This window comes from Natrix helvetica, assembly GCF_964273705.1.
Source record: "Natrix helvetica genome assembly, chromosome: W".
NCBI classification, from domain to species: domain Eukaryota; kingdom Metazoa; phylum Chordata; class Lepidosauria; order Squamata; family Natricidae; genus Natrix; species Natrix helvetica.
The window spans coordinates 38,817,834-38,843,560 of NC_138555.1; the positions used below are offsets into that span (position 1 = coordinate 38,817,834).

The following is a 25,727-nucleotide window of genomic DNA, read 5'->3' on the forward strand; positions in this document are numbered from 1 at the left end:
TCTCGCATGGACTACTGCAATGCTCTCTACATGGGGCTGCCCTTGAAGAGCACCCGGAGGCTTCAGCTGGTCCAGAATGCGGCCGCGTGGGTTGTCATGGGGGTACCTAGGTGCTCCCATGTTACACCCCTTTTAGGCAGCCTGCACTGGTTGCCGGTTGTTTTCTGGGTGCGATTCAAGGTACTAATTATGACCTTTAAAGCGCTCCATGGCTTAGGCCCAGGGTATCTGCGAGACCACCTACTGCCACCAGTAGCCTCCCACAGTCCAGTGCGATCCCACAGAGTTGGCCTCCTCAGGGTGCCCTCGGCCAGACAATGCCGGCCAGCGACCCCCAGGGGGAAAGTCTTCTCTGTGGGAGCGCCTTCCCTCTAGAATGAGCTGCCCCAGGAGCTTCACATAATCCCCGACCTCCGGTCCTTCTGACACGCCCTACAAAGTTGGCTTTTCCAGCAAGCCGGCCTGGCCTGTTAATTTTATCCAATTTTTAAAATGTTAGTGTTATATTAATTCAGTTTGTTTCTTGGATTGTTTCTAATTTTCTTTTAACTTTTGTAATATGTGTTTTTTAATGCTGTACGCCGACCTGAGTCCTTTGGGAGAAGGGCGCCATATAAATCCAATAAAACAAACAAACAAACAATATTAAAATTACAGATAGATGGCAATTTTGGAAAAACCTGAAATGTGGGAGTTTACAGATTATAACCCCTGCTGTAAACAACCATCTATTTTCAGGAGAGAAAAAAACAACCCAAACTCTTATTCCTTTCCAATCTGTCCATGCTGTCTGTGAGATTGTAAGTAGTGAAGCATAATATGTTTGGGGATTTTTATTGAAGTACACCCCAGGGAAAATTTACAATCACGTATATAACTCCAGCCACCGGCAAAATAAGGACATTGCATTTCATTGCAAAATTGCCCAGAACCATTTCTGTTGATAGAAGACTACAAAACAGCAATTTCAATACCACCCTCTTGAGACATACTTGGCAGCTAAATGATGACATTAATTTAAGGAGTTCTGCTCCACAGAGCTGTATCAGGCTAACTGAAACCCAGCCTGTCTACCAACCCAGCCAGCTAAGAATTTTTAATGAGAGATCAAACTTGGGCTCTGTTCCATGAATTGCATTTGCTCCATTATGATGCTTTCCCTCCATTAAATATCAGTGGGTGCATCAATCATCGTTGAAGAAAAAAAAAGTGCCCGCAATGATGGCCAGGATTCCTCTAATGTCGCTGTGTGCCCATCTGCTGGCAGATGCTGGCATAACGAGCAAGCACATTGGCATTATCAATGATGGCTAGGTGGGAAGGGGTGGTGGGAGTGATCTTCAAGACACAGCACCACTTGGCAAAATCAGCACCATCCTTCTTGTACTGGGCACAGCGTTTAGACAAGCCATCCAGACCTACAAATTTAGAGATTATAAGAATAAACTTCTTTGAATGCCTCAACTTGAACCTTCAATTGCTACATGAATCCAGGTTTAGTCCATTATGTCGGCTACCTCTTATAATCTGCTTGCACATATTTACTCACCCTGGGTGGTGGTCTCTCCATTAGTTCCTGCAAGAGGCACAACACCTTTGTCAACCTGCATGGTGGGAAGAAAGGAAGAATATCTGTCAAACTGATGACCAATTGCTCAATTCTCAACAATACACCCCTACAGTAGTTTCCAAGAGTGATTAGGGCAAAAATATATAAATTCCCTTTTCACCCCTATGGGTGGTCTGCTGTGCCTTCTTCAGTCTTGGGTCCTCTACCAGAGTCCTGGGAGTTTGAAGGTTCTTCACAGAAACCTAGCTGTTCCTAGCACTTCACTCTTCTGGAGAACTATGTTGTTGTTCCTGGAATCTGTTGGAGCCACTCTCCCAGCTTAGGAATCACAGTCCGGAGTGCTGCTACCACCGCTGGAACCACATTGGCCTTTACTTTTCACAGCCTCTCTAGTTCATCCTTCAGGTCCAACTTCTCATATATGTAATCCTCAACTTATGACCTGTGACTTAGTGACCATTCAAATTTACAACAAACCTACCTTGGGGCTTACTACCTGAATTTGAAGTTCTGATAGTACCTCCCCCTGCAGTTATATGACCAAACTTAAGGTGCTTATCAACATTTGGCCACGTTTATGGCTATATTTACAGCTGTTTGAAGCGTACTGCAGTCATGTGACCCATTCTACTTCTTTTTCAGCAAAACCATGCCAATAGAGGACCATTGGTTCGCTTAACAAGAGTGGTGTTCACTTAGCTTTCAGAAAGTATATAAGCCCTTGGAATTCTAATCTATCAAATTAACCGAATGTAGATATAGGAAACAATAGCTGATCCAAATGAAAAGATTATAAAGGCACCACTCTGAATATGTTACGGTTGTCATTCTCCTGTTTCAATAGCAAAACTTTGTAGCCACCCTTTCTCTCCTTTCTTGTTGGTTCCCCATTAAACACATTAAAAAGATTCCAAGTATTTACTCTGTGTATCCAAAAAGCTTCCTGTCCATCATTAAACTGGGAAAAAGGGGAATTATGTTCAGTATAATCATAAAATGCAGTATCAGAAACAATATCTAGGTATGAGAGAGACTATCTAAACCCATTTTCTCCAATCCAGTGGCTTCATATATCTTGGATCACGACTCCAATCAGCTCCATCCAAAGAGTTCAATGGTGACAATGAATATTAGCATCTATCACCATTTTTCTTATGCGATTTAGTAAAAGAAAATTAGGCATGGGTGAAATCAAATGTTCTGTTCCTCGCATTATGTTCCAGATTTGTTCAAACCATTCCATTCCAATTTTAGGTTTTGCAAACCCTTAATTAAAACACAACAAATGCTTACCTTGATGCCAACCAGGGCACCTTTGTCCTTAATGACCTTTGTGAAGACACACCCATCATCAGCTTTTTGGTACATGGTCTCATGGAAGAGGATCACACCACCAATGCAAGGGTTGACACGGTCATCTGCGGTGAAGAGCAGTTGCCTATAGAAGCAGCGGTTTTCTTCTGTGTTTTCAGTGCCAATGGATTGCAGGCGTTTTGCTATACTGCCTAAGAGGCAAAAGACAAAGCAGATATTTGTGTCAAAATGCTCAAGTTGAGGCCTGCAATCCTTTCAAAGTCCTGCCCCATTTTTTTCCCACTGACTCCCCAACCCCTCTCAATTGTACCCCTTTGGCTCTTACCAGTAGACTCATCAGCTGCTAGGATGCCTTTGCCAGTTGCCACAATGCGGAGAGCATTTTCTGACAGCTCCTTCTTCTGCTCTGGAGTCAAGGCTGGGTATTGGTGAGGCATATTGAATGACTAAACTAGAGAAATGCAGGAAGTGTTAATGGCTTGGCAACAAGATCCTGTAGGACAGCGATGGCGAAACTTTTTTGGCTTGCGTGCCACAAGTGGGGGGAGCGCAGGGGGGTCGTGTGCGGGCGTGCTGCACCCATAATGCAATGCGCTCCCCCCAGTGTGCATGCACGCACTACAGGTGCTCCCCCCTATTTTTACATGCTTTTTTCGCCCTCCCCAGGCTCCAGGGGCTTTATAGGAGCCTGGGGAGGGCGAAAAGAGCCTCCCCCGCCCCCCCCGGAGGCCCTCCGAAGGCTTCAGGGACCGTCCAGAAGCTTCCCTGACGCCTTCGGAGCGCTCAAAATGACCCTCCGAGCAAACCGGTCGACTTCCGGTTTGCTCGGAGGGTCGTTTTAAGCGTTCCAAAGGCTTCAGGGAAGCCTCCAGATGGTCCCTGAAGACTTCGGAATGCTTAAAATCTCTATTTAATATTAACTCCTTTTCAGCTCGTGTTTCTTTTACAGACCTTATAACGAGTTGTTTAAGCAAGGGTATTATGCAAGGGAGGAAGGCTACACTTGCGATTCCACATAATAAAAGAAATAGCATTTGCTTGATCCAACCTGTTCCCGGTAGCCAAGAGAACCACACATCTGTTCCTTGTACTTTTTGACCAATAGAGGAAGCTTGAACTCGTAGTTCTTGGACCAACCTCCAGACTGCCCCTGATCTATTCATATAGAAACAGCAATCTTTTCCCACATAAGAAGAAGACTCCACTTCCGGTTCCGGCAGCTGCCCGCTCCTGCTCCCCGGTGGGCTTCCCCGCTTCTGGGGGGCACAGGACGCCCCGGAGAGGCGTCCTGCCGAAGGAGCGGCTTCGCGGAGGACCCTAGCATCGGCGGCGGCTGGTGGGGGCTTCTCCGCTTCGCTCCAGGCATCGAGGAGCAGTCTCGGAGGGCGCGCGTGCGTCTCGCTTCAGGCTGATCGGACGATGTAAAATTGAAGGAAGCAGCGGCGGTGTGGTGAGGCGCTTCCTCTCTTCATTCCCTTTTTCTTGATTTGATGGACCTTTCAGCAATTTAAAACGTTAAACTCTCGGATTTCTTTGGAGGTGCGGCTGGAGGGAGGGGGATTCCCCCCCCCTTGGACAAGCGGCTTGGGAAAATTTTGCTTTCGCCCTCAGGGGAAGGAGGAGGGGGGAGAGCCAACCAATGATGCCTCACCCCTGTAAAAGTGATTTTCACTGGATTTAGCTCCATAATTTATTGATGACCTGAGAACTTTGTGAACTTTTAAAACTTTACTATGCCTCTGAGCCCAAAGCTGGAAGGGCAAAATGGCACACTTCCGTTGTCTTCATGAACTGTGAAACCTGACTCCACCTTTAAAACTCAGGCTTCCGGTCTTTGTCTCCGTGTCACCCAGAAGAATCTCTTGTGGATTGTTATTTTCTTGAACTCTCTGGGGGAAAAATTTCTCTCTATTGCCAGACTGACTAAAGAAACTCCCCTCTGCTTGGATCTTCTGCCTCCTGGACTCATCTGTCTGCTCTACTTCTCCAGCTGTCCATTCTCCATACTGACTGATCTCTCTACTTTATAAACTATGTCTCCAAAAAGACCACCCCCTGGAAAACCTGGCTTTGCTACTTCTGCACCGACATCTGCAACATCCAGTCCTGCCACACAGTCAAAGATCACAGAACTGATGCAACCTAAGAGTACAGAGATGGATTTGCAACAAATGCTTCAGCAACTTATACAGGGCCAGGAAGAAATTAAGAAACAATTAAAGGAAATGAAGGAAGAAATTGAAGAGAATCAAGTCCAAATCTATAAGAACTCACAGAGACTGGACCTTGTGGAGGGTGGGGTGGCGGAGGTGAGGGGGGGGAGGTAGAAGCAGTGCAGAAGGGAAACAAAGAACTTGATACCCAGCAAATGAAAACAGAATTTGAGAGAATGTCCTTTTATCTTAGATTTCAAAATGTTATAGAAGCAGATGGGGAAAATATAAGGGACATTATGACTAACATTTTAGCTGAATACATACATAAAGAAAAACAACAGATGGAATGGGAGATAGATCTGGTCTACAGAGTGAATTCAGCTTATGCCAGAACACACAATGTACCCAGGGAGGTCCATATTAAATTCCTTAGAAAAAGCACAAGAGACGAAATTCTGGGTGTACAAAGGGGGCAAGCATTGAGATACCACGATAGGGAAATAACCATCTTGAAGCAGATCCCCCAAAAAATTAGGGAAAAAAGGAAAAATTATTCGCAATTGGCGAATAAATTATACCAGAAGGGGGTGTGGTTTAGATGGTTGATGCCTGAAGGTATGTTGATATTCTGGGAGGAGACAAGAATTAGAATCAATACACCCATAGAGGCACAGGCCTTTATGGAAAAAAACAAAGCAAACCTAGAAAAAACAGAAGATTCTACAACGGTTATGCAGGACACGGGAGGGGCCGGAGCTCTGCCAGCGGGGGGAGAAGGGGCAATACCAAGAAAGCTCAGATCACAAAAATGAATAAGAAAACCACATTGTTATAAATAGACCGAAAGTAGTAATGAAATTATATTTAGATTATATATTACAATATATAAACTGATTGAAAATATTTTTAGAATTAATATGCTGATTTTATATGATTATGTACTAATGTTTTATACTCAGATGTATTTTATGAGTTTGGAGGGAGGGGGCGCCTGCCACACTTGCAACTGCCAAAATTTGTATACCCTTCCATTTACCCTTTTCCTTATAAATGTTAAAAAAACCAATAAAATTCTTTGAAAAAAAAAAAAAGAAGAAGACTCCATTTTCCCCTACACACACTCCTATGTTCATAGAAAAGGCATGGGCTCGGAGGTTCTTTTCATTAGTCCAGACCTGTAAGGTTCCTGCCAAGTACATACCAGTTAGGGGCTGTAATGGAACTTCTTGGTTAGGGTCCATTTGCCTATCCCTGAGAACTGGTCCTTCAAAGAGATAGTGGGAACTGGTGTTTCCAGGGGGAAAATGAACACAAAATCCCATGGTGGATTGTATTGAAAGCCAAACGGGAAGTCGGGGTGGCTGGAATGGCCTTGGGCACCTTCCAGTAGTCAGATTCCCCTCCCAATGGTTAAAAACGAGTAGGGGTTGGGAGCGAGAAAGTGACCCTCTGTTGGAAGAGTTTGTGAGCAGAGGGAGACATGCTGCGAGTTAATTTCACATCTACAAGGGTTTTCCCGGGGGCAAGGTACATTTCAGATGGGCATTGTTCCTCTGATAGTGACCCCACAGGAATGCCAGGTTCCTGATATCGTTTGATGCACTAGGACTATCTTAGCTTTGTTGTTGTTGTTGTTTTCAAAGATCTTGCTCAACTGAAACAGCATGATAAGGTAAAGATTCAGCAGACAGACACAACCAGTATTTTTGACCCAGGGCAGGATCAGACTGATTGATTAAGCTTTGACCAAACTCCAGCACTCTTTATAGTCCCCTTTTCTCAATTGTTGCAGGGGCCCGTTTTCCCTATGCTCTGCCCTTTTTCTTACAGGGTTTGTCAGATAATTGACTTTAGATGTTGCGATTGACTTACGGTTCCGTCCCCAAGCATAAATACGGGAGCGGACCTGTTCCACATCCTGTAACTTGATTCCACCCTGTTCTCCGGGATTTTTAGCATCCACGGATCTTTCTTCAAGAGCAAGGGGGGTTGCTCGGGTATTTTCGCAACATTCAAGACGTTATCACTTAACAAGCTCGTTGCCAATAACAGCCAGAGCCACAAAAGGCTCATAATCGTCCCTCACGCAAAACTTCTCCTAACACAAAACCAAATCCACAAAACCAAATCTTATTTGCTAAACATATCACCCACAATCCAAAAACCCCTATTATACTGCAAAGAACCCATTCTCACGGTTCCCCAAACATAAGTGTCATCAGAAGATTCGCACTCCTCTTTGTCACAGTCAATGATTTTAGCCTCAGCACCTGTCTTCCTCTGGAGGGGGCAATTCCTGAGGGATGAATATGCAATACAACAAATAAGTACATTCACTAAAGCGAGAGATAGTACAGTTATGACTATGAATACTTGGCTTGCCATTTCCTGACAGGTGCTAAAACTTTCTAATACATCTTATATCTAATAAATGGAATGTTGTCTTCCTCCTCCAAATCTTCAGCCTTACGTCGAGAAGTCAGCTTCCAGGGGGTGACTTCAGTAGGGCCTCTTCTGCCCCGTATATTCTGCCCATTGCCTGTAGAGCAGTTTTTAGGGGGTGTTTCTTTAAGCATATTACTAGAGGACAGGCTTCTTCCTGGTCTGCCTCCCAATACTCATCAGCAGCTGGCTTAACTCGAGTCCACTGAATCCAAAACTTGGATTCCAACACTTTTACTGCAAGTGGAGAACACATGACCACAGTATATGGGCCCTTCCATCTAGGTTTCAAATTCTTCCCTTTCCAGTGTTTTACCTACTCTGTCCCCTATCTGAATATTATGACTGGAAGTTGTTAAAAATGGTGGGGTAAGGGAGACACAATACTGTTGGATTTATTGTATTTACTTATTCAATTCTCCCACCATTTGATTCACCCATGAGGACGCCAGCTGTCCTAGGTCCCTTATGTGATTTTTCAAATTATGGCTTATAATCGGTGGCCGTCCAAACATTTCAAAAGGAGATAATTTAAGTTCTTTACATGGAGTACATCTCACAGACCAGAGAGCTAAGGGTAAGGCATCTACCCATTTAAGGTGGGTTTCAAAACACACCTTATCTTTTCCTTAACAGTGCGATTCACACATTTGCTTAATTTCTTTCCTGAGGCCGTTAAAAGACCTCTTTTCCTAAAATCAGCAGCATTGATATGCAAAGTAAGGAAGGCATAATGAAGCTTGATCCATCAATGAACAAGTTATAGTCTGCAGATTTCAACGGCACGTCCCTTAAGTCTGGTGTGTATGAGAACTGACTCGCAATGGTTCGCATACAATTATGCTGAATTTCGGGTCCCGGTATTGGCAAAAGGGTGGCAGGGTTTAGGGCATTTGTTTGCTTCAAGGTCACTTGTGGATTTTGAGTCAGGAGTGCCTGATATTTGTAAATTATAGGGATTGTTAACCATAAATGTCCCTTCATTTCTAAAATTCCTTGAATTGTGTGGCTGGTGTAGATATTGGTAGGCTGTCTGAAAGTTAATTTATTAGCTTCCTCCATTAGGAGAGTAGTAGCAGCCAGCCTTTTGCATCAACTGTTCAGATAGATAAGCCACAAGTTGTTGCCAACTTCCTTTTTCTTATCAGAGCCTGAGATAATTCTGACTTTAGGGGCTTTGTACACTTTTCTGCTTTAAACCCCAAACAAAGAGTTCTTTTTCACCTCCCTTTGTAGATGCGTAAGGAGGTTTGGCTAGAAGCGCAAAATTTGAAATCCTCATTCGGCAATATCCTGCTGCACCTAAGAATTCTCGCAACTCTTTCCTGGTCATGGGTTCCGCAATTTGACATACAGCTTCTTTTCGTTCATGTCCTATTACTCTTTGTCCCTGACTTATGGTGTACCTTAAGTATTTAACTTGGGGCTTTTCCAGCTGAGCTTTTTGTCTTGGGACACAATGTCCCTTGTCCATTAACAGATGAAGCAATTGATTGGTATTTTTTTCCAACAAATCTCCTTCATCTGTCAGGTTACTGAGATATTATCTACATATTGGAGTAGCACATCTCCATCTTTGCAAGGCTGGAAACTTTCTAGGTCTGAGGCAAAGACTTCGCCAAAAAGGTAGGTGAATTTTTTTAATCCTTGGAGAAACCTAGTCCAAGCAAACTGCCTCTTTTGACCTGTTACTGGGTCTTTCCTACTAAGAAGCAAACAGTTTTTGGCTGTCACTATGTATTTGAGATGGTGAAGAATGCATAGGCGAACAGGCATGGCTAGAGGCTTTACTTGTATAATTATAGGTGCATGATGATACGCATGGCCTGGTGGATTCTTGAACCACCATTACTCACCATATCTCATCTGGGGGAGTGCCTCATCATTAGAGCCATTTTATCTTCCTCAAAGGACAGTTTAACTCCCATTTTGCATAGGATATCACGACCCAAAAGAGGAACTGGGCATTCAAGCATGTCTTGGGACATTCTTGTAGCCAGTGGCCTTTTTTTCCTTACACCAATTACATCGACCTCTGCTTTGGGCTTTGGAATTATTTGACAATGCAACTGTCAGCAATTCAGCTTTACGTTGCATCCTGTCATCTCTCTTTCTTTCTTCTACTTTTCACAAAGACCTTTCATGCAATTTCCATTTTATTCAATCCACACAGACCTACATGCACAAATACCCTGAAACAACACTTTCAGGCCTGGGGGAGGGTCTGTCCCTTTAAGTCTTCAATTTTTTTTTATTACCTGCTAAATTTCTTACTTTTGCTCAAAGTTATGCCCGTTGTTCTATCTCCTTAAGCACTAGATTGTTAATACCTGTCTCCTCCCTGGGGGGTTCCGTTTCTAATTTGGATCTCTAATTTTTAAAGATCGAAACCCTTCTATCTTGATCTCCCAGCCCATGCTGGCATATTTTTAAAGATCAAGATTTATTGAGACAATGTATAGAAATGTTTGTCCACACATTGTTTGCATTCGGCCAGGGTTCTAGGTTGGATCTCCCAGCAGCGCTGGCATATTTTTAAAGATCCAGATGTATGGAGACTTTCATTAACACATCGTTTGCATCTGGGTGGGGCTCTTGATTCATCTGATGGTGGCCAGAATCTGAGGCTCTATTCAAAGGCACCCCAAACCTTGGCACAATGTCTTTTAGTACACATAAAACCAAGAGATCTCTAAATCTCACTTTCTGGGAAAATTGTGGGGACATCTATTTGCCACACAGCACCTGGGAGCCCTGTAGGACTTCCAAAGGAAGTTTCCATCCTGTCTTTGGGTTGTTTTGTCACAACAGAGACAGGCTGCAGCAACCTGATTAACAACAGCATGTGTGCCTCTAACTACCGATCCCCGCAAATAACCTCCTCGACAATTCTTCCGGCAGGTCCCCTTGCCTCCCACTCTGTCTAAGACTCTTGGAGAGAGAGAAACGTGTTTCCTCTTGCCTTTTGAAGTTCCTTCTTCTCTGAGGTTTTGAGCCCTAATTAATCTACACTTTGTATGCTCATTCCACAAGTTCAGAGATGCCTTTACTGACCCCCCCCCCTTCTTCCCTAATGTCATCTGCAGAGTGACCAATGAAGATAGAATACAATACAATAGAAGAGTTGGAAGGGAACTTGGAGGTCTTCTAGTCCAACCCCCTGCCTAGGTAGGAAACCCTATATCTTTCTAGAGTCTCCACATCTTTTCTACATCGTGGTGACCAAAACTGAATGCAGTATTCCAAGTGTGGCCTTACCAAGGCCTTATAAAGTGGTATTAACACTTCACGTGATCTTGATTCTATCCCTCTGTTTATGCAGCCTAGAACTGTGTTGGCTTTTTTGGCAGCTGCTGCACACCGCTGGCTCATATTGTTTGTTTGTTTGTTTGTTTGTTTGTTTGTTTGTTTTATTGGATTTATATGACGCCCTTCTCCCAAAGGACTCAGGGTGGCGTACAACATTAAAAAACACATATCATGAAAGTTAAAAAGAAATTAGATACATATCCAAAAAACTAACCCAATTAATAGAACAATAACATTTATAAAATGAGATAAAATTAACAGGCCAGGCCGGCTTGCTGGAAAAGCCAACTTTTTAGGGCGCGTCGGAAGTACTGGAAATGTCAACATACGCCGGGCACATTCTACCACATGTGGTGGACTTGTTCTGAAGCCAAAAGATACTGGACTAAAATACACATGTGGTTGGAGAAAATGATACATAAACATATAGACTTAAAACCAGAACTCTTTTTATTGGGAATAATACCAGAAATATACAACAAGGACTTGAAATATTTGATCATAAATGTGTTAACAGCTGCTATGATTGTATTTGCCAAAAACTGGAAAAATGAGAAATTACCAACAGAGGAAGAAATTATTCGGAAAATGATGGACTGTGCTGAAATGAGTAAACTTACATTTGAAATTAGAGAACTAGACGATGAGCAATTCTATAAAGTATGGGATTTCCCTCCGTTCCTTTGCTTGTAAAAAAAAAAAAGAGAGACTGCCAGCTGCTTTTAGAGCTGTTTTCAACTCGGCTCGGAGAAGCGTGACTGGAGGGAGGGGGATTCCCCCCCCCCTCGGACAGGCGGCTAGAAACGACTCTGCTCTCGGCCCCAGAGTAGGTGGAAGGGAGAGAGCTATGCAATGATTTCACGCTCATAACGAAGGCAGATTTTGGATTGTTATTCTATAAATGAGGTGATGATCTGGAAACTTTGGGAACTTTGAAAACTTTTTTCATGCCCCTTAACTCCGATGCTGGCAGGGCAAGATGGCTTGCTTCCGCTGTCTTTATAAACATTGAAATTTGACTCCACCCATAGAACTTCAGGCTTACTGTCTTTGTCTCCGTGACACTCAGATAAATCTCTTGCCTGTATTGGACTCTCCTGGAACAAAGGATTTTACTACTCTATTGCCAGAAGTTGCAATTAGAAAGAAAGAACTCCCTTCTGCTTGGACTCTTTGCCTCCCGATCTCTCTTGGCGGTTGCCCTCCCTAATTGTTTCCTCTCTGTATTGACTTTGAACTCTTTCTGCTCAATATAATGCCACCTAAAAGACCACCCCCGGGGAAGCCGGGCTTTGCTGTCTCTGCCCCGACATCTACAGTATCCAGTCCTAGTGGACAACAAACTCTAACATCTCTGATGCAGCCCAAGCCTCAAAGAGACGGATTTTCAACAGATGTTTCAACAAATCTTAAAGGGACAGGAGGACATAAAAAGTCAATTAAAGGAGATGAAAGAGCAGCTTAAAGAGAACCAGGACCAGATGAGCAAAAATTCACAGAGACTGGATCTTTTGGAGGGGGGGAACGGCTGAGATGAGGGGGGAGATGAAAGGGGTGCAGAAGGGGAACCAAGATCTTGAGTCCCACCAGATGAAAACAGAATTTGAAAGAATGTCTTTTTTCCTTAGGTTCCAAAATGTGGTTGAGGCAGATGATGAGGATTTAAGGGACATCATGACAAACATTTTGGCTGAATACATTCAAAAAGAAAAACAACAGATGGGGTGGGAACTGGATCTGGTATATAGAGTAAACTCAGCATATGCTAGAACACATAATGTACCCAGGGAGGTACACATTAAATTTCTTAGAAAGACCACAAGAGATGAGATTCTGAGTGCACAAAGGGGGCAAGCTCTGAAATATCAAGATAGAGAAATAACCATTCTGAAACAGATCCCCAAGAAAGTGAGAGAGAAAAAAAATTATTCGCAATTAGCAAAGAAGCTTTACCAGAAGGGGGTGTGGTTCAGATGGTTGATGCCTGAAGGTATGCTAATTTTCTGGGAGGATACTAGAGTTAGAATTAGCACAACCACAGAGGCTCAGGCCTTTATGGAAAAAAACAAAGCACTCCTAGATAAAACTGATGATCTTACACCAGAACTACAGGACACAGGAGGGGCTGGAGCGCTGCTAGCGGAGGGAGAAGGGGCAATACCAAGAAAACTCAGATCACAAAAATGAACAGGAAAATCTGCTTGATAAAAATTGATTGAAATTATTACCTGAATCTATATGCTGACAAATATTGCTATTTAGTATTAAAGTTTATGTTTAAATGAATATCATGAGTACGGGGGGAGGGGACACCTTCTACATATTGTAACTGCCAAAATTAGTAACCCATTCCACCACCCCTTTCCCTTTCTTTCCCTAAAAAGCCAATAAAACTTTGTTATGTATGTGTTTTTTTGTCGTTTTTAAAGAAATATAAAAAATTATTATAAAAAAAACAACACATATCACGAAAGTTAAAAAGAAATTAGAAACATATCCAAAAAACTAACCCAATTAATAGGACAATAACATTTTAAAAATGAGATAAAATTAACAGGCCAGGCCGGCTTGCTGGAAAAGCCAACTTTTTACGGCGCGTCGGAAGTACCGGAGGTCAGGGATTATGCGAAGCTCCGGGGGCAGCTCATTCCGGAGGGAAGGCGCTCCCACAGAGAAGGCTCTCCCCCTGGGGGTCACCAGCCGACACTGTCTGGCCGACGGCACCCTGAAGAGGCCAACTCTGTGGGATCGTACTGGACGGTGGGAGGCTACTGGTGGCAGTAGGTGGTTTCGCAGGTACCCTGGGCCTAGGCCATGGAGCGCTTTAAAGGTCATAATTAATACCTTGAATCGCACCTGGAAAACAACCGGCAAAAGGGGTGTAACATGGGAGTACCTAGGTACCCCCATGATAACCCGCGCGGCCGCATTCTGGACCAGCTGAAGCCTCCGGGTGCTCTTCAAGGGCAGCCCCTTGTAGAGAGCGTTGCAGTAGTCCAGGCGAGAAAGGACGAGGGCATGAGTGACTGTGCACAGAGCATCCCGATCCAGGAAGGGGCGCAACTGACGTATGAGACGAACCTGGCAAAAGGCCCCCCTGGTCACGGCCATCAGGTGTTCTTCTAAACTAAGCCGCGTATCCAGGAGGACTCCCAGATTGTGGGCCTTTTCTGAGGGGGCTAAAATTTCTCCCCCTATCATCAAAAATGGAACAAGATGCACAAATCGGGATGACGGAAACAACAGCCACTCAGTCTTGGAGGGATTGAATTTGAGCCTGTTCCTCCCCATCCAGATCCGCACAGACTCCAGGCATCAGGACATCACGTTTAGGGCATCTTTTGGGTGGTTTGGGGTAGAGATGAAAAGTTGGGTATCATCAGCATCAGTGACGTGCAGTCAGGTGAGGCAAGTGAGGCACAGCCTCACCACTCTCATCATGAAAAAAAAAAGTAAAAGGAAAAAGCTGAGCTAGTTGCTGCCTCACCGTGGATGACTCTGCTTAACCTCACTGGTGCTCTCCCTCCCCAAGTGTAGTGACTTCCTCCCCAGGCCCCCATTCATTTCTCTCTCACACACACACAGCTGGATAAAACTATATAAAAATCTAGCCCAGCTTCACTGATTACAAGTTTGAAAAGGCAACGTGGCTCCACCTGCAATCAAACTACACTTGGGGAGGGAGAGCACAAGTGAGCACTGAGGAGACCACAGGAGGAGGCAGGAAGCCAGGCAAAGAGCCAAATCAAACTACACTTCGGGAGGGAGAGCACAAGTGAGCACTGAGGAGACCACAGGAGGAGGCAGGAAGCCAGGCAAAGAGTCATGCTGTAGTACACACACTTCTCCCCAGCCTCTTTCTTTTGGAAGGCTCGGCGTGGCTTCCCTCCGGCTTCTCTGCCTCTCCTCTCACCCCAGACTGCCAGCAGGAGGTGGTGGGTGGGCTTTATTGTGTTCCAGGCATTTCCCACCCAGACAGCAGGCTGCATTTGCAATGGTGGAGGTGTTTGGGAAAGGCAGCAGGGGAATGGGGGGGGGGGATGGCAGAGGAGCTGCTTTCAAGCCACTGGAAAAGATATCCAATCCAACTTTTGTGTGTGGGGGGGGTTTGTTTGAGAGTGAGTGAGAGAGGGAAGGGGTAGGAGAGATAGTCCAATCCAACTTCTGTGTGTGTGTGTGTGTGTGTGTGTGTGTGTGTGTGTGTGTGTGTGTGTTTAAGAGAGGGGGAGGAAGGGAGAGAGGGAGGAAGGAGGGGAAGGAGAAGAAAAAGAAAAAGAAAGAAGGAGCAAAGGAGAAAAACAAATGCTGTCGCTTTAAATTGGAACTGAGCATGCCTGGCTGTGGAATTCTGGGAGTTGAAGTCCACAAGTCTAAAAATATTTGAAACCCAGCACTGTGTCAGTGCCTCACCAGTCATAAACCTCACCGCACGTCACTGATCAGCATATTGATGATACCGTACCCCAAAACCACGGATGATCTCGCCCAGCGGTTTCATATATATGTTGTTATCTGCGGACACGATAAGAGCGGAAAAATGTTGCCGTTTTGCCGCTTCTATCGCCACTAAGTAGGATTTAAGATGAATTCTTACTAGTGTTCGATCAGATTCGGACCGGCTGGCCCTCCAGCCACTCTCTAGGCGTCTTTTCTGGCGTTTCATCTCCCAGAGCTCCTCGGTTAACCAGGGAGCCACTTGGGATCGACACCGGGTCACAGGCCGCAAAGTCACAATGCGATCCAAGGCCCCAGCGGCCGCCCGATCCCAGGCTTCCACTAGGGCTTCGGTCGAGTTGTGAGCAAGGGATTCAGGAAAAGTCCCAAGCTCCATCAGGAACCTTTCGGGGTCCATCAGGCGCCTGGGGCGGAACCATCTAGTTGGTTCCGCCTCCCTGCGGCGAGGGGTAGCAGTATGGAAATCAAGCCTGATGAGGAAATGATCAGACCATGACAAGGGTTGAATAGAAATATCCCCTAAATCTAGATCATTCATCCACTGCACAGAGACAAAAATCAGGTCGAGCGTGTGTCCCCCATTATGGGTGGGGTCTTGAATTAACTGAGTTAGGTCCATAGCTGTCATGGAAGCCATGAACTCCCGAGCTGACTCGGATGTCTCGCCAATGGAAGGCAGATTGAAATCCCCCAGGACCATAAGCCTGGGGAAATCAACCGCCAATCCAGCTAACACATTCAGCAGCTCTGGCAGGGCTGATGAAACGTAGCAGGGAGACAGGTACGTAAGAAAAAGGCGCAACTGAGCTCCAATGCCCCACTTCACAAAAAGGGACTCACACCCGCCTATCTGAGGCACAGTGACCTCCTGAGGTCTGAGACTTTCCCTAATAACCACCGCCACCCCCACCCCCGCCCCTGCCCTGGGCTCTTGGCTGGTGAAATGCCCGGAAGCCTGGTGGGCATAGTTCGCTAAGGGGAACATCCCCCTCATGGCCCAACCAGGTCTCCGTAATGCACGCCAGGTCCGCTCTACCCTCTTGTATGAGGTCGTAAATGAGGGGAGCCTTATGTACCATGGACCTAGCGTTAAGCGACACCAGCCAGAGACCAGGGTCCTTTAATCCCGAGCACCCAGGGGTGCGAGAAGGGCGATGAGGGTCGAACGCGCGATCGCTCTTAAACAGCAAACCCGTGTCCTCCGAACATCATTTGGCCCTCGGCCCCCACCATATCTGCCTCTCCCACAAACAGTAGAGATGGTGAACCCCTCAATGGAATGGCTTAATGTCTCCCCTGGAATCCCAACCCTTCCCAGCCCTCCCAACATGCGCCCATTAGTTAGCTGTGGCCTGTGCCCTGGCAGACTCCCCCACAAGCCTGTCTGAGCCATCTGAATCAACCAACCCCTCCCCCCCTTAAAATTTGGTTTAAAAGCCCCTGTAAAAAACCCCTAAGAAATCTTTTCTTCGCATGCCACCTCTCGGGATCCCAAGATCCATCATTAAGGAAGCGTCTTGATAGCCAGAAAGCCATCCCCGGGAAAGGGGGAGTTCCCGGAGGGAATAAAGTTCTGTTGCAGTATAACATAGAGGAGAGTGTGCCATCAACCAAACAGGATGACATCATGGGGAGATGGAACAAGAAGATGACATGTCCTCGGGGTGTCTGTGTGTGTGTGTGGCAGCTGGCAGTGTTCAAGGGGGTAGCAGGAAGCTTATGTCCATCATAAAAATAGTCGGTGTTGGGGACAATATGTAAGGGTAATGGCCAGCTGTCCAAAATCGCAGCAGATGCTAGCTTGCGAGGTGGTGAAGCGGCCAGTGATGGTGGCAACGAGGACAGCAGTGGCATCGGCGGCTGCTCCAACTCCGACTCCAACAGCTAAGCTCCGCCCACACCAGCCGCACTCATATCCATCGCCAGGGCCACACTCCGTTGACCCAGTCCATAATATCACAGGAGGAGGGGCCAAATGGCACAGTACGGTGGCCCAGGAAACGGCAGTGATACCGGGGGGGGCACAACGAAGGACCCCCCCCACTCCAACCGCGCCCACACCAACTCCCGAAGCCATCTTCCGCTGGCGTTAGTATCCGTGCCAGCTGCCTCAGCCACTCCCCGCTGATCTAATTTATCATGTCCATAAGCAAGGAGGAGGGGGGGGAGCAACCGGGATAACACCACGGCGTGGGGAGCGGCAGCTGTAGAGACCCCAGACCGGGCGTCCCGCCACAGCTGCTGACTACACCCACGCCGGCTGCAGAGACACCAGGCTGGGCGCCCCGCTGCAGCTGCTGACCACACCCATGCCAGCAGCCGCCGACGCTCTCTATTCTCCTTTCACCGCCAACCGCTCCATTTCACTCACGATGTTCCGGCTATAAGGCAGGACATCGCAGCTCAAGGGTATCCCCGAGGTCCCAGGAAATTCTCATAGCTGGACCTGGAACCAACGATGGGATAGGGTACCCCTGCAAGCCCCAAGAAGGACAATCATCTCCCCAAAGCTCTCCTCAAACGCGACAGGACATCATCTTGGGCATGCATAGAAGCCATTTAAATGGTTGTCCACTAGGACTCCAAGATCCCTTTCACAGTTACTACTGTTGAGCAAGGTACCACCTATACTGTACCTGTGCATTTTGTTTTTGTTGCCTAAATGTAGAACCTTACTCTTTTCACCATTGAATTTCATTTTATTAGATAGTGCCCAATGTTCAAGTTTGTCAAGATCCTTCTGTATCTTTAGCCTAACTTCTGGAGATCATATTGACCATTCTCTTATTTTCTTCAACCTCAGGATCTAATGTGGTATATTGCCTAAAGGTTTGGTAAATGCATTCGAGGAATTTCCCTGGATTTTCATCCTGTTTCTGTTGAATTTAATAGACCTTCCTTAAATTCTTAACTTTTGTTTGAATCCTAACAAAACTAAGGTTCAATAGTTTTGCAGCTGCATGTACTAAGTTCCTAATCTGGTTTCTTCAGTAACCATGTCCGGTCTGGATTTTTTATATGATCCGTCTGCAAAGGCTTATTCATGGTTACCTTCACCGGCCTTCTTTTCTCTGGGGTTAATAAAATTTCCATCAGACTTTGTATGTCAGCCCAAGCAGACTGGTGAGTTCAGAAAAATGGATGCAAAAAGGACATGCATCTCATCTGGATTTTCTCTATAAGCAGGAATTTTATTTTTCCAATTATATAAATCAGCCATTGAGAATGGAGCATATATCCACACCTTAGGTAGCTCCCCCTCAGCTTCTGGCAATAAAATTCCCTTAGGGGCAATTTGAGTTTTTATCTCAACTGCTCCCTTGGACCAGGTTTGTGGTCCACTTGATCTGTCCCTTCGATAACCTTTTTGGTTTTCTTTCTCCTGGCCCCACCTAATGGGACCGTTTGTTCTTTCTTTTTAACAAAAGAAAAAAAAACACTTAAATACATCATCAATGACAACCGTGCAAGTTAAAACAGACGGGAACTAAATGTTTCATTGAGACTCTTTTTCTTTTTCTTTCCTCCTTGAGGCTTGTACAATAGGGGTGAGGATAATTTTTCTGCCAGAGACTTTACTAAAACTCTCTCAAAGTTTTTTTTTTCCAACATGCATTGGAGAGGCGTTCGAGGAATGCTCCCCACCTTCCCATGTTCTATTTCTAAGACACTGTCACTGACCTGGGGTGCCGGAATACCATGGTCGCCTTCAGGAACTGCGATGACTTAACCACCCACACAAACCTAGAGCCTCATTAGGATACGCCGGTTCCATTTGGAAGGGAGGCTATCCCGGGCTCAGGGGGGTGATCGGGCCCCTTCTTCTACTCCTAACCGAGTGGGTCTACAATCCTTTTGATATTTGCCTGCAGGCGTCTTCTTTCTCAGCCGGCGTAATTTTTATTAACTTGTCCTGATCCTGGTCAGATTCTTGGATCGGTGGTGTCCTCCGGATGCCCAAGAGAGGTCATCGGCCCCCTTCCAGAGAAAGATCTCCATGGCGCCTGAAGGGGGGCGAGATGGCCTCGATGGGCACTGGTCGGTCCGTTCCGTCCTCAGCGAAATATCGCTCTAAGTCCTGCCCCACGGTCGCCAGAATTGTTGCAGAAAATGACAGGCATTAGACTTCTCAGGATACAGGAGGAGTTTATTTGGCAGCCAGGTTCAGAAAAGTTAGCCCATGGCTAATGTTTCGAATTTCTGAACGACCTTCATTATCGAAGCACGCATTCTTATACATTCTCAAAGACAGGATAACACGTAAACACTTAACTCATTTCTTATTGGTTACCTTGAGGTAAAAGCCTTATAAGGAGATGGGGGTCTTACTTCTCCTTTTGTTACAGGTATGGACTACGTGCCATTAACGAACTTTAATTGAACCTTGTGGTTTTGGACTTTTGACATAGGGACATTTACTGGAACATATTGTGGTTGAAGGCTGATGACATTTCCCTATCCTTTTAAGCAAGCTTCTAACTGTCCCTTTTATGCCATGTCTTCATTCTTATATTTTAATCCATATTTTATTCTACTTTACTTCAAAGGGACATCTGTATGCTTTTCTTCTTATCACTCTCTATAAACCAGCAGTGAAACTTTGGAGTGCCAAGCCAGGATAATCAGTAAGGAAAGTAAAAGTGTTTCATTTCCAATACACAAACCTCCAGCCTCCGAGTAGCAGTGTTATTGTTACAATTTTCTTTCTTTCTTTTTGTATCTTTTTTATATTCCAAGTTAAAAAAAGGTCCGATTCTTGAATGAGTCAGAGAAACACCCACCATAATGAAAGAGGAGAATTTTAGTCCATAGGTTACAAAGAATAATAAAAGAAAAAAATAGAAGAAGAAAACTTAATCCATTCGTTTTAAAAGGCTTGCATAAATTCCATCCATGAACATAGCATTTAAAAAGTAAAATAACCCACTGTCCAAAACCATTCAAAGCTTAATTCCCCCGCTTATTTCTTCTGTTCTCAAATTTAAATTAACTTTAAGTTTTTTATAGGCAGTCTCTTTTAAAACGGTAAAAATTCCTCACCAGCTGGAAACACTTTCTCTTTCCGTATCCTTCCCTTTTGGAGCTGCCCCGACTTCATCAGCCTTGGCTGGAATTTTTGTCGCCGGCTTGAAGAACTTCTCTTGCATCGATCAAGGACTTTGCGATGTCCCTGAGATCAGCAAGACGTATTCTTCCTGTTCACTGTCTCTGCGGGACAGTTTAGGTCCTGTTGGACCACCCAGCGGCAAAAGACTCGCCTGCGGTCTCGGAGCATCGAGACCGCACATCCGTATCATCACGACGTTGGCTCCTCCTCCGACAGTTGCCTGAATTTCTCAAACCCTACCTAAAACTTTTTTTTTTAGTGATAGCCTAGCCTAAACCAGACTGAATCCAAAGTGGGCTTCTTTTGGGATGATTACAGTAACTGCTGAGTCACAGGCTCTGTGCAGGATCTCAGTAGCAAGCAGTAGGAGACAGTGGGGAGCCCCCTCCTTTTATCCCTGCCACTTATGGTCCTTTCTGTAGCCCTGTCAAAACTAAAGGATCATTTTTGAAGAACAGATGCAACTTGGAGACAGCTGCTCCAGGGATGCTGCCATATTTTTGCCCTACAATGGCATCTTTATTTTTAAATCTGAAAGATAATTATATTGCATGCAATTATTCTTATACATTTTGGGAGTTTCTATAGATGACATTAAGGGACACGGTGGCTCAGTGGCTAAGACCACTGAGCTTGTCAATCAGAAGGTCGGCAGTTCAGCAGTTTGAATCCCTAGTGCCGCATAACGGAATGAGCTCCCCTTACTTGTCCCAGCTTCTGCCAACCTAGCAGTTCGAAAGCACGTAAAAAATGCAAGTAGAAAAATAGGGACCACCTTGGTGGGCAGGTAACAGCGTTCCGTGCACCTTTGGCGTTTAGTCATGCCGGCCACATGACCATTGAGATGTCTTTGGACAGTGCTGGCTCTTTGGCTTTGAAACGGAGATGAGTCGTCCCACCCTAGAGTTGGGAATGACTAGTACATATGTGCAAGGGGAACCTTTACCTTTACCTTTTATTGATGACGTTAATAGATGCAAGGCATAGAGTGTAGGAATAGAGGAAAGGTTACATAAAGACATGTGCAGTAAAATGCGATGATCTCAGTAGCTGGTTACCTCTTAACCTATGAGCTCACCTAATTAGCAGAACCAGATGTAAGTAGAGAGGAAAGGTTACATACAGACATGTGCAGCAAGCCTCCATGATCTCAGTGACCAATTACCTCAACTGTTTATGAGAACCAGGTAGTACCAGGGACCATCTGGATATGTGTGTCAACTTCTAAGGCATTTCCATGACTACCATCAACTTGAGAAGGGGAGAAAAATGCCATGCATACTTTTGGCCAGAGTAAAAGTCTCATATTTCTGTATTGGGATGTGAATGCGCATGTCCAGAACCCTGCCATAACGTCCTGTTGGAGAATGTGATTGATGACCCCAGCCAGAGGGGAGGGGGCACAGGAGTAAAGTTCAGACGCCATTAAGTGTGATTTAGTTTCAGCTAAACCTTTCGTGATCCAGGCAGACGCCAGCGACATGGCAGTGGGAGCAGTGCTACTCCAAAAAAATAACCAAGGAAACTTACAACGCTGCACCTACACCTCCCGCAAGCTCAGACACAGAGAGACGATGGGCCGCGTGGGAAAAGGAGATTTTCGCAGTGAGATGGGCACTGCTTACCTAGAGACACCTGTTGGAAGGGGGGCAGAAACCGTTCGAAGTCTGGACCGACCACAAAAATCTAGAGGCGCTTAGGACCCCACGGAAGCTATCACCCAAACAATACTTCAACCGTTTTGATTTCATCTTAAAGCACATTCCAGGCGGGAGGAACTTCCTAGCTGATGCCCTCTCCCGCATGCTTCAGTACAAATGCAAACAGGAGCACGTAGTGGACGCCATCATTCCTTCTACTCAAACCGCTGCCCAAGTGACCACCAGACAGCAACGCCATGACCGGCAAAACCAACTTGCAAGCGACCTAACCACGAGGCTCAAAACTGAACTGCTAGCAGACCCCTGGTTCCAAACCAACCAACACATCTTGACAAACAGAGATGACCTTGCATGGAAGGGGACAAAACTCTATGTCCCAGAATCCCTACGTACCCTAGTTCTCCAGAGGAGTCATGATGCCAAACCAGCAGGCCACTTTGGGTTCCTAAAGACTTTACACTTAGCCCGGAGGCAATTCTGGTGGCCTGACATGAAGAAAGATGTGGATAGTTACGTGAAAAGTTGTACCATTTGTGCCACAATGAAGAGACGACCAGGAAAACCCCCTGGACTACTGCAAACAGTAGCAGAGCCAACAAGGCCGTGGGAGGAGATCGCAATGGACTTTATAGTAGAGTTGCCAAAAAGTGGAGGAAACACAGTGATTTGGACTGTAATAGACCTGTTCTCCAAACAGGCACACTTCATACCCTGTAGTGGACTACCCTCAGCTCACAAGCTGGCTAAACTGTTTGTGAAGCATATCTACCGACTGCATGGAGTACCTCAAAGAATTATCTCAAACAGAGGGGGCAGCAGAGAGACTGAACGCCATGGTAGAGCAGTACCTGAGGTGTTACGTGAACTATCAGCAGTCCAATTGGGCAGACCTTTTATCTTTTGCTCAGGTCGCGTACAATAATGCTGTCCACAGTAGCACAGGACTCACGCCATTCAAAATAGTGAGCGGTATGGACTTTGTCCCAATGCCTGAGTATCCAAGGGATCCCCCCTCCTCAGTCAGCTTGGCTGACTGGATGTCGATGCTGAAAGCGACCTGGGAAAATGTCAAAAAGGCACTGGCTAAAGCGGCACAAACCTATAAGAAACAGGCAGACAAACACTGGGCTCTGCAACGGCCATTCCGGGTGGGAGAGAAGGTTTACCTCTCCACAAAATATTTGAGATTAAAACTGCCTAGCAAGAAACTGGGGCCAAAGTTTATGGGACCATTTCCCATAGTAAAGATCATCAACCCAGTCACCGTGCAATTGAAACTGCCTCAATTGTTGGGGAAGATACACCCAGCATTTCATAGCAGCCTCTTAAAACCTGTGATTGGATCCACTTTGAGACCACTACCCCAGGAGCCCCCGGGCCCTATGGTCATAGGGGGCCAAACCCATTATGAAGTTCAGCGTATCCTTGATTCAAGGTGGCACAGGAGACAACTCCAATACTTAATCAAATGGAAGGGCTACCCCTTGTCAGACGCATCTTGGGTGAAAAGTAGAAATATCGAGCCTGATCGCCTTATAGCAAAATTCCATGCAGAAAATCCAAGCAAGCCTGTGGGAGGGACACACCCCTAAGTTATACACCTGTACTCAAATTGCTTTGTTTTATACAGGTCGCTTTCAGGAAGTGAGGGGAGCCGGATGTCAATGCCTAAGGCATTTCCATGACTACTATCAACTTAAGAGGGGGGGGGGATGCCATGCATACTTTTGGCCAGAGTAAAAGTCTCATATTTCTGTACTGGGATGTGAATGCGCATGTCCAGAACCCTGCCATAACATCCTGTTGGAGAATGTGATTGATGACCTCAACCAGAGGGGATGGGGCACAGGGGTAAAGTTCAGATGCCATTAAGTGTGATTTAGTTTCAGCTACACAGAACTCCGTGCCAAGATGTTACTTCTAATAAATGAATGGTTTTGTTTTGACCTTTGTCTCGGGGCTCGTAAATTAATTAGGCCAACTCTTGGAAACTTCACAATGTGAAGATTCTACTCTGGCTGGGATGGTCTTAGATATTGACAAGGTGAATGTACCAATAAGATGCTGTTGCTACCCCTGCTTTTGCTTTGCTTGTTAAAACTGTATAAAAGCCAAATAAACTCTGCGTAAGGCAGACAGACAGTTTGGACACCACCTGCTGTGATGGATTTCTGAGACCTACAAGAGAGGTCAGCAATCTGACCAACCCACAATGCTGTAATATTTTCTGATTGGTTTAAGGATTTATAAAACCTAGTAACTTGACTCACTGTTCCCAGCCCCCAAGGTTCCTCTCATAGCTTGGCTTAAGCAAGAGTGTAAACAGCTGAGCCCACCAGTGCTTCAATAAAAGGTAGGGGGCTCCAGAGTGAGTGCACTGGGGGAGGAAAACACATAAATCCAATGCATTCATCTTCAGCTTCAACAGAGCTTCTCTGGAGACTGGCAAGAACATCAAATTCATGAAATAAAAACAGTTTTATCATTTGAATGAAATGGACTCTGGCACCAAAAACACGTAACACAGTAAGTTGCTGTAAGATTGTCTTGCAACAAACTATAGTACAGAGTTCTACTCCAAGATTGTGACAGGGACTCAAGGATAATTGAAGAAAGGTGCTACCTGTGCAGCTTCTTATGCAAAACTATTCCTGATTTTCATACTTCAGTAAAGCCAATAAAAGCAACATAGATCATTTAGAAAGATCTACTGCAAAGTCTTTTTAACATAACAGGCTAGCAAGCCATCCATAAAGGTATACCAAGCTGTTCTGACTCCCCCCTTCTCATATACCAAATCACTCCGAAACAAGGTCTCTGCAAGATGTTTTATTACAGACAGTTTAAACCTTGGCAGCAATCCAGCCTGCCAAGGTCCAGATAGCACATTGGCAGCAATCCAGGTACAGCGAATACTTAGGCAGCAATCCAGTCTGCCGAAATCCAGAAAACACTTTGGCAGCAATCCAGCCTGCCGAGGTCCAGATACCACCTTGACAGCAATCCTGCCTGCCGAGGTACAACACAGATCTGAGAGCGTCTCCAACTCTAATGATCAGTTGATTCCTGCAAAACAACTGTCGGAAAGTTCCTCCTTAAATAGCCTTGAGAGGAGCCTGATTACGAGCACCTGCATCCAATTATCTCTTGTAAATGCGTAGCTGTTCTCTCTGTCTATCAGCTCTCTGTTGCCTGGCATCCAGAAACCACTCCCTTGTCTCCTCCCCACTGCTCCAAGGCATGACATCAGGAGCACACTCCCTTTGGCTTTCACCACTGCTCCATGCCTCAGGCGCCTCCTGGTGGCCAACCAGCCTCTCTGATCCCTGCTCAGAGTCGGAACCCTGTCCAGGGTCCTCCACATCCTCCAGAGCCGACTCAAAGGGACCCTTGCTGTCGGAGTCTGGTGGCAGCTCCAACGGCTCCTGCTGGGCCACAACACCAAGCTAATGGTTTAGTAAGCCAAAAATGTAGACAGTCTTTCTCACATTTTCATGAATCATTTGTACAAGTGATATCTAAAAATATAGTCTGGAACATTAATGGATTTTAATGTAGGATAGAAAGCTATGGGCACATTTAAAACAATGACAATATGCATTGCATTTAAGGGTTGGATTGAGGCATGGACATACTTAGAGTGTGAAATCAATTATCTTTATTTCAATGGTGTGTGTTCAGCCCTATAGATATTTTTTCCAAATGAGTTACAG

General features: G+C 45.5%; 1 protein-coding gene across 1 annotated transcript in view; it reads right to left on the minus strand.

Annotated features, from left to right (window-relative positions):
* Positions 1–25,727, minus strand: part of LOC309400279 (fructose-bisphosphate aldolase A-like) — a gene marked incomplete at its 3' end in the record, with an annotated part of 52,751 nt that overhangs the window by 26,147 nt on the left and 877 nt on the right. Inside the window, exons 2-5 of the mRNA XM_081968693.1 lie at positions 3,210–3,335; positions 2,864–3,075; positions 1,550–1,604; positions 1,257–1,418 (exon numbers count right to left, since the gene is read on the minus strand). Of these exons, the coding sequence (XP_081824819.1) occupies positions 1,257–1,418; positions 1,550–1,604; positions 2,864–3,075; positions 3,210–3,321 (541 nt within the window). The 5' untranslated portion in view covers positions 3,322–3,335. The remainder of the gene's footprint in view (positions 1–1,256; positions 1,419–1,549; positions 1,605–2,863; positions 3,076–3,209; positions 3,336–25,727) is intronic.